The sequence below is a fragment of the Borostomias antarcticus genome (assembly GCF_949987555.1).
Source record: "Borostomias antarcticus genome assembly, chromosome: 7".
NCBI lineage: Eukaryota > Metazoa > Chordata > Actinopteri > Stomiiformes > Stomiidae > Borostomias > Borostomias antarcticus.
The window spans coordinates 24575620-24589771 of record NC_140240.1 but is presented as its reverse complement, the minus strand read 5'-3'; the positions used below and the strand labels follow the sequence as shown (position 1 = coordinate 24589771).

At 46.4% G+C, this 14152-nt stretch overlaps 1 protein-coding gene across 1 annotated transcript in view; it reads left to right on the top strand.

The window, feature by feature from the left end:
* Positions 1-885: 885 nt before the first annotated feature.
* myh11a (myosin, heavy chain 11a, smooth muscle) overlaps positions 886-14152 on the top strand; it is a gene marked incomplete at its 5' end in the record, with an annotated part of 28616 nt that continues 15349 nt past the window's right edge. The window contains 10 exons of the mRNA XM_084440891.1: positions 886-1224; positions 1433-1589; positions 5723-5750; positions 8659-8758; positions 11207-11299; positions 11880-11943; positions 12649-12747; positions 12851-12994; positions 13568-13663; positions 13807-13925. Coding sequence (XP_084297017.1) covers positions 886-1224; positions 1433-1589; positions 5723-5750; positions 8659-8758; positions 11207-11299; positions 11880-11943; positions 12649-12747; positions 12851-12994; positions 13568-13663; positions 13807-13925 — 1239 coding nt within the window. The remainder of the gene's footprint in view (positions 1225-1432; positions 1590-5722; positions 5751-8658; positions 8759-11206; positions 11300-11879; positions 11944-12648; positions 12748-12850; positions 12995-13567; positions 13664-13806; positions 13926-14152) is intronic.

Genomic DNA, 14152 nt, shown 5'->3' with positions numbered 1-14152 from the left:
AAATGTGGACACTGTTGTTTCTTGAGGAAATTGTTTTTATCTCATTTCTGAAGGGTAAACTTGAATTTAGCAAGCGACCGTTTCAGTGGGGTATTTTTTTCATGAGCCGTAGACTGTAGGAGAATTGATGGGGCTTCATGGTGGAAGCTAAGAGTCCATTTCCCAGCCTCTATCTTCATATCTAAATTAGGGGACCGTAACGGCGATGTCTCCCTTGTGGCTTGTGTGAAAATGTAGAGAGGGGGCAGGAGAGTGAGGGTTTTGGGGGGGGGGGGGTGATGGGTACTGTGAGACTGATTGAACTCTGGGAGTTTCTGACAGTTTAACCCTTTCCGTACCCCCCCCCCCCCCCTCTGGATGTACTGTACAGTGAGGTTGTCAGGAGGACCGGTGAGATTCGCACAGTACTATCTGCTCAACGGGGTTTGAGAACGCAGAGAACGCTCTAAACAACGTTTTGGACTGAAAAGTACGTTGTCTCTTACGTCTTTGGCTGAATTATCTCTCTCCGACGGGACAATTTGACCCATGACCTTTGCAGCCTGCGCTGGCCGGCCCTCAAACCGTCAGAAGGACCTATCGGCTTACTGTAACATGGAGCTTATTAATTCAGCCTTATCATTCTTTCTGCTCTTTCCTTCTCTACCCCCTTCCTGTCAATCCTACCCCCCTTCACTGCCAGCCTATCTATCTTCTTTCCTACCTTCCATCCTTCCTACCTACCTTCCTTCCTACCTTCCATACGCTGTTCCGTCGTGATTGGCGTGAGAGGTCAAACGTCGACAGTCTCATCCGTCCCTTCATCTGTCAGTCATCCTCTCACCCGACAGCTCGCTCATCCCTCTGTCTCTCCGCAGGTGGCCCCCACCCACCCGACCCGCCAACATGACTAAGACCATGAGCGAGGACGAGAAGTTCCTCTTCCTGGACAAGGACTTCATCAACAGCCCCGTGGCGCAGGCTGACTGGACCGCCAAGAAGCTGGTGTGGGTCCCGTCGGAGAAGCATGGCTTCGAGGCGGCCAGCATCAAGGAGGAGCACGGGGACGAGGTCCTGGTGGAGCTGGCCAACAACAGCCACAAGGTGACGGTCAACAAGGACGACATCCAGAAGATGAACCCGCCCAAGTTCAGCAAGGTGGAGGACATGGCCGAGCTCACCTGCCTCAACGAGGCCTCGGTGCTGCACAACCTGAGGGAGAGGTACTACTGCGGGCTCATCTACGTGAGTATACACACACGCACACACACACACACACACACACACACACTCTTTCTGTCTCTCTCTCTCTGTTGAACCTATCCCCAGTGGATCTTGTGTGACTCATTGTGTTGACTTTGTGTATGAAACGTACTATATGAATAAAGCTCGAATAGATTTGACTTGGCCTGCGCAATCTATGGACAAGCTGTACCCACCTCTCCCCCCTCAGACATATTCCGGCCTGTTCTGCGTGGTGGTGAACCCCTACAAAATGCTGCCCATCTATTCCGACAAGATCATCGACATGTACAAAGGGAAGAAACGTCACGAAGTGCCCCCTCACATCTACTCCATTGCCGACAACGCCTACAGGAACATGATGCAAGGTGCGTTCTTCACAGCTCACTGCATACATCTGCCCACGGGTTTCAACACATATAAAAAAAAAAACCTTTGTTATGTATCGGCATTTCTCATAATACACCTCTTGGCAGGGGAGAGGGCAGTGATACCTTCGCTCTGCCCCCCCAGCCTCCAGACCTGAATCAAACACAGACATTGATCAAATACTTTATTCATATTTCACTAGTGTATGTATTTTTGACGCTGGTCTGCATTGTATTTCCAAATATTTCAGATATGTATTTCTAAGTATTTGAGTTTGTGATTTGGGGGCTGTTCTATTGGTTTCACTGTATACAGTAACCTTAATCAAATGCAAAAGTATTTGTGCATAGTATTTGGTCTGGTCTGTCTGCAAATACCTTCGGTGAATTGAAAGGTTTATTTTTATTTTTATCAGCTATTCTACAGTGATTGGGGTGAGAGAGTCAAATAGCTTGACGTCATCAAATCAACGCGGACAGTTGAATTGGAGCAGCTCATTGACAGCTATCTCTTCAGACATTCCCAAAATTAACAATGAGTTATTGATCTCAAGTAGCAGACAGGGTTGCCAGCTGAGCTCAGTGTTGTCTCTTGCGTTGGCAGATACTAGCGAGGCCTGTTTGAAGTGATTTGTGTTTGGTTCGAGCGCACCCCGACAGCTTTAAGAGCATGTTGTGGTTGAGCCATGATGGCAGCTCTGAAATGTCTCATCTTTGCCTTCGTGGTAGAACTTGCCTTCGTGATAGAACATGAGCTGGTGGGTTCCACCGCACATTAGAGCCCATTGGAACCCATATGCTACTGTATATGGGTTTAATTGCAGGCGTGGGGTGCTTAGCATCACTGCACACTGCTTATGGGCCCTAGCACTTGGCCTCTTTGGACGGTAACCTCTCTCTACGACTGAGCCTGAGCTGTTAATACCCTTGAAGGGCTCATTTCCTGATGCATAATTTTGGCATCCTCTCACAGTGGTTACATTGGATTGTGCCCACTTGACCTCCTAGGAGCTGAGGATTCTGGGTACATTGATCCTCCGCCAAATTTGCCTTTTCTCTCTCTGTCTCTGTATAGTGCGTGTGTGTGTGTGAGTGTGTGAGAGAGAGAGTTCAGTTGGTCAGTATTTGGGTGGTTGATGGCAGTGTTTTGGGGAACTATCTATACAGGGCGACAAGATCTCACGCTCATGGTGGTTTCATGGTGTAGAAGTCAAACGTTTACACTCTTCCTTTGCCAAGCATTCACTTATAGTACACCACAGTGAGGGACCATAGCACTGCAATAGTGGTACAGTACAGTACGAACATTGTTGAGTCTTTCACCCCCTCGGGAAGGAAAAAAAGCATTTCTGATACCTTATTTTACCCAAAGTGTAAACTATTATTTTCTGGTCAATGGGTTCCTTTAAAGAACATGACCTTGCATGGGAATCAGAATGATGTAAGAACTCCCTCCCCTCCGTTGTTCAAAGAGCCATGCCTTAAGGAGAGGAGCTGATTTAAGCCCCGCTCGTATGCCAAAATGATGACCTCACCCTTTCTCATGTTCTTACAACGATGCAGTCATTTGGCAATGTGTAGTTGTAGGTCCAAGTTAGAGAGAGAAAACATGCTGACTTTTCTTGTTATGTCCAATTTTCATCAGTCTCACTTCTTAAAACTATCAATCCCGCTGTTAGTTTACCTTTCATGCTTACTTAAAGAGTCACTTAGGTATTAAATTGATACTAATAGCTTCAGGGGGGTTAAAGGGTCTCCAAAGAGTTAAGGGGGCTCTTTAACTCTTACCCAGTGACCGTGCATGTATAGTCTACTCTGACTGGACATTTTGGACTGCAGCGATATCTGACAAGAACTCACCCTGGCAGTTCCTAGCAAGGCTCAATCTTCTGAACTAGAAAAAGGGCAAGTTAAACTAAACTTAAGCCATCGCAAGAAAGTTAAACCTTTGGATATGCTGCACTCACTGTACATTCAGTAACTGTCACTGCATAAGCCAAGTATGATAACAAATTTTGTTTTTGGCAGACATCTTAAGACGTCTGGTTTGAATTTGGGATTGATATAATCACTTGGAATTATACTTAGCTCCTAAAATAACCCGTGTCTCAGTATGAGAAAATACTGTATGTGCAACGTATTAGTACCATGTGTAGGACTCGACTTTATGTTTATCCACACACAGGAAGTAGTTGTGTTTACATCTACAGCTATGGAGTGTAGTACCACCAGCTGGGTGAGTAAACATGTCGGCCGAGGCTCGGAGGCTTGGTTTGGATTAGAATACTGGGTGGTTGTTATTGTTGATTGTTGTTAGTTCCCACAACGGAATCATCTCTCTGGCTAATGGTATGGCCCGAAGTAATTTTACTGTATAGTCCAGTCCCACGCTAATATACCACACTTATATGGCCCAAGGTCGATCCAGTAAGTGGCCCGAAACTATATCAACAGCTCTGTCCCCTGGATAATAGGCTCTAAGAAGCTGTGATTGCCGTCCAAAGGGTTATCTGTGATCGCAGTCTCATACAATTCTAGAAAACGCTATTTTCTCCCATGGGCAGAATCACATTCTTCTAACGGGGCATAAAAGATTAACCTCGGTCTTTGAGGCCTTCACCAATGAGATGTAACATTCCCATGTAGGGGGACCAGCCCCAGTTATGACTGAGATCTTCATGTCCCCTCCATTTGTGGCTTGACGGGCCGGTCTAGGCCAGGGCTGTTCGTTTTGTTTTAATCGAATGTAGGGATACTTTCACTTTGATGTGATTGGAGGGTGAGCTCTTGGCATCATTTTTTTGCATGAGAGTTTGTCGAGTGCTACGCAGGTGAAAGTGCCCCCCCCCGCCCCCGTGAATTGTACCTAAAGGGGCTCGCCGCTCCTCTCCTCTGCTCTCCTCTCTGTTCTCCAGTTTAATTCTCAGCAGCCTCCACTCATCTGTAGTCCTTTGGTGTCAGTGTTGTGTTTGGATCTGTTTCTTTCTCTCTCTCTCCCCTGCCTTAATTAGGAAGCGAAAAGGGGAACAGACAGTATTTTCTGTGTTTGTGTGTGTGTGCGTGCACGTGTGCATTTGCGCTTTGCGTGACCCTATGTGTGTTTGTGGAATGGACTCGACGGACCTAATGGAACCGGGGCCCCTGGCCAAGACACATCCCGAGTGACGGATAGCATCCCTGGCTGTTTACAGTTGAGTCAGGACCACATACAGTAGTGTAGCAACACACGCCCAGTGGCTAGACCAGTGATTGGTGACCAGTGTGAACTGATTTAGACCCCGGGGGAACTGAGCTCTTTTGAAGCCTGGGGTTCACTTTAGGCAGAGAACGTATGGGGGTGATGATGCAATGTTAATGTATAAATCTCCCATCCTCTTCCTATGGGGTTAGTGACAAACACAGGTGATCATCCTCCCTCTCTCTCTCTCTCTCTCTCTCTCTCTCTCTCTCTCTCTCTCCCTCTCTGTATCTCTCTCTCTGCCTGTAGAGAATCTTACTCTCACCCCCGAATACTTCTTGTCCCCAAATATTTCCTGTGATAACAGATCTAATAATAACCAAATGGCCCCTCGTTCAGCGCCGCACCCCAGGCTCACCCTGCGCGGAGCGATACGGTTTCAAAACAGCCTTACATGGACCCATTATTTTCCCTTAAGGATTGTGCTGTTTTAGGGTATTCCTAGGAAAAATAATCGTTGAATCAACGGCTAACCTATAGCTTAACAGAGTCATTTTTCTTTTTTGAAGCGGTGCATTACTCTTCCGGCATGGGAAAGCCCTCCAATTTATCACACTCTTGAAGCAATGGCTTGAAGCAATGCCTACTGTGTTGATGTAGCAATTCGACACTTGACTGTACTTCTCTGGAGCAAAGCTTATTCTGTATGTGTGGGCTACAGCCATACTGTACCACCAACAGTAAAGAGAACGGGTGTTATAGTCAACTAATACTGGCCACAATTCTGTTGGACATCAGTTAATTTGTGCTTCTTTGCTTCTTTTTCCCCTCTGACACAATGGAACCAATGGCCAGTGGCCAATGGTATTTGTAAAGGATTTCCAAAAAGTATTGAGGGGCTGCTGTATGTAAACCACGTGGTTTCTCACGATTTTTGTCTTGTTTCACTCCACAGATCGTGAGGACCAGTCCATCCTTTGCACGTGAGTTACAATCCTACTTTACACTTTTTAGCCCTGAATGTACCTCGCCAATTTTTCCATCGTCGACTGGCTGGATAGGGGTGGGGGTGGTGGAGGTGTATGTGTGTGTGGAGGGGGGGGGGGGGGGCGGACAGTTACATAATCCTTCCATAAACACACAGAGATAAATGGGACACCTCTCTCACATCAACAGTGTCACTCTCTCTCTCAATACCAGTCCCCCTTTTATCTAAACCACATCCCACCAGATGTGGAAATGCATAGGAGTGTTGAGGGATGATAGCGGTTAGAAGTCATTGGTGGTTCAGGGTCATCTGCCAGGAAGTGGGTGGTGGGTATTTTATGAGGCACTGTGGCTGTGATGGTCATCTGTAGTGGGAACTGTCCCCAGAAGGCTGTGGGGCTCAGCGCCGTCTTTCTTATCCTCTACCCCCTCTCTCGTCTCGTCTCCTCTCCTTCTCCCTTCTTCTCTCTCTCTCCTCTCCTCCCTTCTCTCTCTCTCTGCCCCCTCTCTTTACTCCCCTCCTCTATTCTTAAGTCTCTGTCCTCTCTCTCCTCATTTCTACATCCTCTCTCTTCTCCTATCCTCTCCTCTCTATCACTCTGTATGCCCCCTCTCCTGTCGTTCCTCTGATCTCTCTCTCCCTCCCTCCTCTCCCCCTCTGCTCTTCAGACTCGCACGAACAGGAAGTGTGCCCTTTTTCCTGATTGGAAAACCAGATTGTTTGGGCTCCATTTTGTTTGCTTAATTGCTGCGAGCATCCTCGGATGAAAACGAGGGACTCCTGTGGAGAAAGGGCTCTCTCCTGTCCCAGCCCCTCCCCGATTGGCCCGGACTGGACTGTTGATCGGTCACTAATAAAGTAGCCTTTTCCTCATGTGTGTTGAAGGCCTTGGGCATCGGGGTCAAATATGGTGCATACTTTAACTCATCAATATATAACCAAGCCAATATAGAGAATGTTTAAAATAGAGTGTGTTGGGTTTTAAATAGAGTGTGTTGGGCTTAAAATAGAGTGTGTTGGGTGCACATTGCGACACACCTGGTCCATTTCTGCTGTGCACCAATTAGATCAATTCAATCCAAGAGAGCTTTATTTGTTTATACATTGGATGATTCATGCACAGCAATCGTAATCATACAGGAAAAAGGAACATAGAGCCACCACTTGTGCACTTGACAAGACACTACACATGTGCAGGTTGTACAGTAGTTATGTTTGTAGGCGTGTTCATGTCAATGTAAGCCAAAGGCTGAGGACCGCAACGGACGTTTCCTGTTGAGCCTCCAGTGAATCCAATCAAGGAAATGGAAGGGAGGGATGTTCCCAGTGGAGCCACCCAGAGCTACTCATTCTAAACTGACTGATGCCAGGATGCAACGCATTCTCAGATCGTATTGAGCCACTTCCTGAAATGCTGAAAATTTTAACTTCAACAGTTTCCTCTCCACTACAGTAGCTGACTCACAGGATGCAGGTTTTTTGGAATGAGCCTGCCATTGGCGGCAACTATTTCAGTCAGCACAGTTGCTATATGTGAAACAGCAACAGCCTCCGAGCTAGCAGCCTACACGCTAAAAATGCCAAGTTTTCAGGAAGATTTGGATGGTGCACTATAAGGCAGGGCTGCTTGGTTCTTTTGGCGAATGGTTGCGAAGATATACAAAGAATAGGTTTACCACATTTGCTGTGGACGGTTTTGGACGTTTGCCCACCACCTCCGTCCTCTGACTTACCAGCACACCTCATGCTGAGACCACCTCTTGGCCAGATGCACCGCAGAAAATGTAGCAATGAAATGATGCGTGACGTACCAACAAACATATGTGACCGGCTTGGGGGGGGGGGGGGGGGTCAGAGTGTTTGTGTAGTGTGAAATGAGGCCTGCTTAGTGTTACTCTAAGAAAGCCTGGTCTGGTGAGCATCACAGCGTGTAGCAATGATGCGAGCACGAGCCCTAGATGGTCGTCGTACTAGTATTACAGTAGTCCAGCTCTAGGTCTGGCATGTAGCCAACTAAGAGGGATGTCACGCCTGGCTATGCACGTTATCCTAGTCTTAAAGTTAGGTGGTCTTAGTTTTCAGGGTGTGTGGTATTAGTGTGTTAGTGCAGTGTGAGTCCTGGGGTTTAAGTGTATTGGTTGAGAGGGGATAAGATCAGTGTATCCATGCACTTAAGGCCTGAGTCTTTACAGTGTGGTGTTAGGGCGTCAGTGTGATACAAGTTGAACACACGGCTGGGTTAAGGTTGAGGGACTCGGGCGTGTTAGTTTAGTATGACTTGACGGTCCCGATGAGAGCAGTGTCCTCACATGTCATGGAGGGGAGATTCCTCTGTCTACCCAGCCAGCCAACAAGTCAGCCAGCCAACCAGTCAGCCAGCCAACCAGTCAGCCAATCAGCATCCAGCCAGACAGCTATTCAGCCATCCATCCAGCCAGGCAGCTAGTCAGCCAGCCAGGCAGCCCCATGACAGAAGCTCTGGTGGATCCCACACACACCTTGCCTTTTATGGGCTTGCTGGAGTCGACCGGTCGGCTGGGAATCGTTCAGCAACGGGTCTGAACATCACAGATCAAAGACCTTGAAAGCACCCACCAGCAGTGGCCTTGTTGTACGGTACCTCTCCTCTTTCTTATCGTGTTATTCCACCGGAGGAGGATAGATCTATCTAGTGCACATTGTTTTTTTTTATGCACAGAGGTAAGGTTACACCAGACAACAACATTATGCTTGGCACCGGTGTGAATTAATCTCCCTCACGTGATTCTGATTCAATTAAACTGAGCTCTCGAACTATGACCAACCGGTTGCTGCTGTTTTACATCTCGTGTGTGTGTCTCTCTCCCTCCCTCACTCGTTTATCACCCCCCCCCCCCCCCACCCCTCCATCCCTCCTTCTCCAGCGGGGAATCTGGTGCAGGAAAGACAGAGAACACCAAGAAGGTCATCCAGTATCTGGCTGTAGTTGCCTCTTCCCACAAAGGCAAGAAGGACACCAGTGCTGTAAGTATTTACATAACAAGCCATATTGGGCACTGAACATTTCATGTAATTTCAAAGTGGCCATTGTGTTTTAAAAACTTGGGGACCTCCCTAGGCCAGTGGGCAGGAAACTGCCTCGCTTTAATCCTGTGCCGCCATTTCCTCCAAATAGCAACAATCAGGAGCAAATTTTGCCTACGTGAGTAAAAGGGAATGCTCAGAGTGTGTTTTTTTTTTTTTGCGTGTTGTGTGTGTGTGTGTGTGCTCATCCTAGGCTAAGGACTGCATGCGATAGTTGCTCACAAGTACAAAAAATACCTCAGATAGTTATCCCAATCTTTTTTGGTTCCATGATTTCTAAGTACAGTAACACAGTATCCCTCTTATTCCTCTTAGCTAAAAATAGTGTATATAGAGAATCAGTAGTGACTGCATGACATAGATTTTTCAGAACTCTCCAAATGCAGTGTTCTACACGGTAGATTGTGTGTGAGTCTTTAACGGATCAATCTGAGATTGATTGTTTTTAACGTTGTCAGTTTCCTGTAAACACCCTTTCACTGCCATGGGGGTTTGGAGACCCCTGGCATTGAAAAGGTCCATCACAAGACCCAACGAGCACATGTGTGAGCATGCCCATCTCCTCTTCCTGTCTACTGAATGACATCATATGTCACAGATTCCGCCCGCCTAGTTGGACACCTTTGATTTGCACAGTGTGGAGTTTTGGAAACAGAATGAACTGTGAACTTTTGACCTTTTCACCACCATACACCAGGGGCCCTGTAGAAATCTTTCTCCTTCAGCCCTGATTAAAAACCTTTGTTTTTTTGTTTGTTTGTTAGTTGTTGTTTTTTTTTTTGGGGGGGGGGGGGCGTCATTCCACCACAATGGAATGACCCCGGAGTAAGATTGTGTTCGCTGGAGTTGATAGGTGGAGTTAGAAAATGGAGGGAGGGGTAAGATTTTGAGTTTGACAGCCAAAGGATTAACTTCCAGGTCATATCTGTGTTTGTCTTTGTTATTGACTTTTGACCTTGGGTCTTTCTTCAAGATAGCTGCTGAGTAGTGAGCCTCGTATGTCCTATGAAAGCTTGCCATGGACATACATCATCCTGTTCAATATAGAGGCCCTATTCTTCTTTTCCTCCACTTCTCCCTGTCTCTGTCTCTCTTTCGGTCCCGTCTCTTAGCCCTCAGTTCGCCCCCTTTCTCCCAACAGCGTGTTAAAACCCAGTTCCTCCTGTCGTGTCATTTCCTTTCTATTTTCCTCCTTTTTGTCCTGTCTCTTTCTCTCAGTGTCTGAAACCAGCAGGACCTTGCCACTGCTGAAAGCTCTCTGGTAGCTATCTTATTTTCCCCTCATCCTGTTTAAAGTCCTTAATTTCGATCTGAAAAGTTTATCTTGGGCTGGTGTTTTAATGGTATTTACAGGTATTTGCCAATAAGAGGGATTTGGCATTGATCATATTAACAGTTTAGAAAACAGATGTTCTGTTTCTGTTCTGAACCACAAACGTGTAAGCACACCTCAGTTATTTACCATGATTTCCCCTCTGGCTGAGCATTATTGGGTCCTTGTTTAACCCTTCAAAAGTATTCAAAACTATTTTGCCCTGCTATTCCAAATGGGCTTCTTTAGCCTATGAGGCTATGCTAGCAGGGGGCTAGGAGGAGAATCCTTGCTAAGGTAGAGAGTGTGTTTTTCGGTGGTTGGCTGTCTTTGACCCCTCCTCTGGGGCCTTTGATCAAAGGAATTAGCTCCAAACCCAGATATGTCTGGCTCACTTACCTCCCTAGTGATGTACCTTACCCAGGCCAAGAGCCACAGACTACTGATATCCCAAACATACTGTCTTCTAAATGGGTGTAAACGTGCCATAAGGTGGCCTTCTTAGGTGGCTAACAAATAATTTAGAAGACATTGACACAATAATCCATCCCTGAGAGAACAGGTCCTTAGGTTTAGGTTTCAAGCTTTATACAGTTTAACATGAACATAATGACATGAACAAGATGATCTTGAAAGGGTCATGAAGCTTTATGAAGCATTGTTTTCAACAAACAACCCCCTCCTCCAAACCAACTGTCTGCCGCTCCTTGCCACCTCTCCCTTGGCACAACTTCACCAAGTTGTCCTCATTTCTATAATCTAGCTGCTGTTTGAGGCAAATTGATGGTGAAATGAGTTGGCTAGTTAGTAGTCTACTGTACATTGAACATAGCAGGAGATTACTAGAACTGCAATATCATCCTTCCAGCCTGTTGCTAGAATTCTTACTTTCACATAAAGTAGATTTAAGTCTCTATTTTTCCCCCACTGATTATATGTTGGAGTTATGATGTTTTTGATGGATTACTTTTATTTGCCTTTTGCCTCCTATCTTATCATATCTCATTTTCATCCCCACCATGGAAATGAATGTAAATGTTTTATTAATATTTTTATGTGACATTGTTTATCACCAGGGGGAGCTGGAAAAGCAGCTTTTGCAGGCTAACCCCATCCTGGAGGCCTTCGGTAACGCCAAGACCATCAAAAACGACAACTCGTCTCGATTTGTGAGTTGTTTCTTTTACTTCATGTAAACATTCATGGTATTTTTGAGGTAAGGTCATCCAGGGGGGTCATTGATGACTTACTCTGTGGGAATGCTGTGTATGGGTCAGTTGCCAGAATTCAAAATGCGATCTATCAACAATTATACAACGGTTAGTTCTGGTTCTTGATTCTGATTGGCTGGAAGCCGTGTTAAAATACTTTGTAACACACACCTGGGACCGCATATCATTCCATTTTCAGTATTAATGCGCCTCCCATTTGATCCAATGCATTGTAGTTGTTGTTGTTGCTTGGCAACCCTTTTGTTAGGGGAACTATTTTGCTCGGCGGAATTGAGGGAATGATGCTTCGTTTTGAATAAATGTGAATATTTTACATTGCTGTGTGTCTGTTTTACACTAATAGCTGTAGAACCGCTACTCCGCTTCGTGTCGTGCCTAACAACACCCCCTAGCTGTTATAAAATCACTATAACACACAGCCTCTCGTGGTTTATTGCTTAATTATACTAAGGTTTTAGAACTCAACGTCATTGTTGTGCAATGTGTGTCATAAATCACCCATACCTTTCTCTTATAGGGTAAATTCATCCGCATCAACTTTGACGTGACAGGCTACATCGTCGGTGCCAACGTCGAAACTTGTATCCTTAACACTGTGTGATATACAGCAGTACATTTCACATCATGGAGGTAGGGCACAGATAGATTCTCACACTGGAGGAAAAAAAAAACCTGCTAGCTTCAAGTTCCAAGCTTCTGTGTTTAATCAGTAAACATTAACTCGGGTCCCAAATGTGCAGTGAGGGGCTGTTCACACATACCTGTGATAAGTGGCATGGCCGCCCTTGCGATTTGCGACCAAGGGTAAACACAGAGGAGGCCGCTGGGAGCGAGAGTCACAGTGTGTGTCACGTTGGAGATACAGAACTCATTAATAGCCTGACACTGATTCAACAGCTCCACATTCCCAGGGAATAACTTTGCCAACTTGTAGGGTTGGAATTCTAGTGCATGCATGTATTTTAGTCACGCTATCAAGTATTTAGGTCAAATAATATGTATGACTCACTCCCATCTTGGTCCTACTTTGACAGGGGGTCCTCTTGGGTCAGCCCACCACCACCCTGGTCATGCATCTTCTTATCATAATCATGTACCCATCATACTTCATATTCAGATAGCATAGTAGGAAATTAAGAAACATTGCAGAGAATGAAGATGGATGGCATGAGAATGACTAATATAACGATAGTGCTGTCAGTTGTGAGACTTTGTTTCTTGTGAAAACGTCCCACTCAAGTATAAAGGGAGTTATATGAGAGAATTTCCTGAGCGCGTGACGTCAGACCTGCTGGAGAAGTCTCGCTGCATCCGCCAGGCCAACACGGAGAGATCCTTCCACATCTTCTACTACATGGTTGCCGGCGTCCCGGAAAAGCTGCGCGGTAAAGCTTGGGGGCGATCTCTCTGCTACAGGACATTGGGCGTCGCTGGCAGTCGTTTATTCTTTGTTTATTCAAACTTTGTTCTTGTTTACCCTTCGTCCAGAGGAGCTGCTGCTGGAGGCCTTCAACAAGTACCGGTTCCTGAGCGCAGGTCACGTCCAGATCCCCGGCCAGCAGGACAACGAGATGTACGAGGAGACCATGGAGGCCATGAACATCATGGGCCTCGTCGAGGAGGAGAGGATGGGTAATGTAGTGTTTTCACTTCAAGAGAAGCCTGCACATGGGAATCTAACCCACAGCTTGCAGCTTGTAATGGTGCATTCGTTTGTGGTCAGAGGTGGCAAGTCGCAAGTGGCAAAATACCTACCTTCGACCTGTGTGCATTCAAGCTATATATCATTATATCACAGTTACCTAGTTATATCTAGTGCATTCGAGCAACTGGGGGCTGAGAAACATATCCGAATTTGCAACGAGGAAGTGCGAGTTCATGCGGTGTTTTATTTAATAATTCTTAGTAGCAAGTCGCAATTTGCCACCTCCCAGTTATAAACGAATGCACCATAAGCACTGGATCGTGCGTTGGATGCTCTCTCAACCCACGGCCAGGGATCAGGGTGTTTCCTGTTCAGCCCATGAGGGCAGGAAAAACTCTCAACACGTTAACGGAGGACTAATAACACCAAACATAACGTTGGGACATTTTGTCTACAACACAGCCGGTTTCCATTCTATAATAATCATAACTTTGGTAATTTGGGCTTTTTGGGCCTGGGATGCAGCTACTGTAACGGGTCTCCTCTCTGCCATCTCCCAGGCATCCTGAAGGTGTGCTCCTCCGTCCTGCAGCTGGGGAACATTGAGTTCAAGAAGGAGAGGAACCAGGAACAGGCCACCATGCCTGACAACACAGGTGAGAGGGCCCTGTAGAACTGAGGTTACCACCATCATCAGGATCACCTTTCTACCACAGATGCTTGGTGATCGTACTACTTCCATTGAAAATGGGGGAAGGGGGGTTGGGTGTTTCTAACATGCGTTGCCCAACTCCACCAGCTGCCCAGAAGGTGTGCCATCTGCAGGGCATCAACGTGACAGACTTCACCCGCGCCATCCTCACGCCGCGCATCAAAGTGGGCCGGGAGGTGGTGCAGAAGGCCCAAACAAAGGAACAGGTAAGATGCCGGCTTGGGGCGGCTATAGAACTCAGAGGCCCTAGCCAGTCAACAGTACATTCAAGTCCAGTAGAGGAATATTAAGAGATCACAATTGCATTCCTTAGTCTCTAGAATCTTGACTATGTCCCTCTAGAATTCCATAATCTCTAGAATCCCATCTTTAATCTGTCTTTAAAACAATACTACACCCCAGTACTTTTATCGCCAAGACCAGAGCATCTATT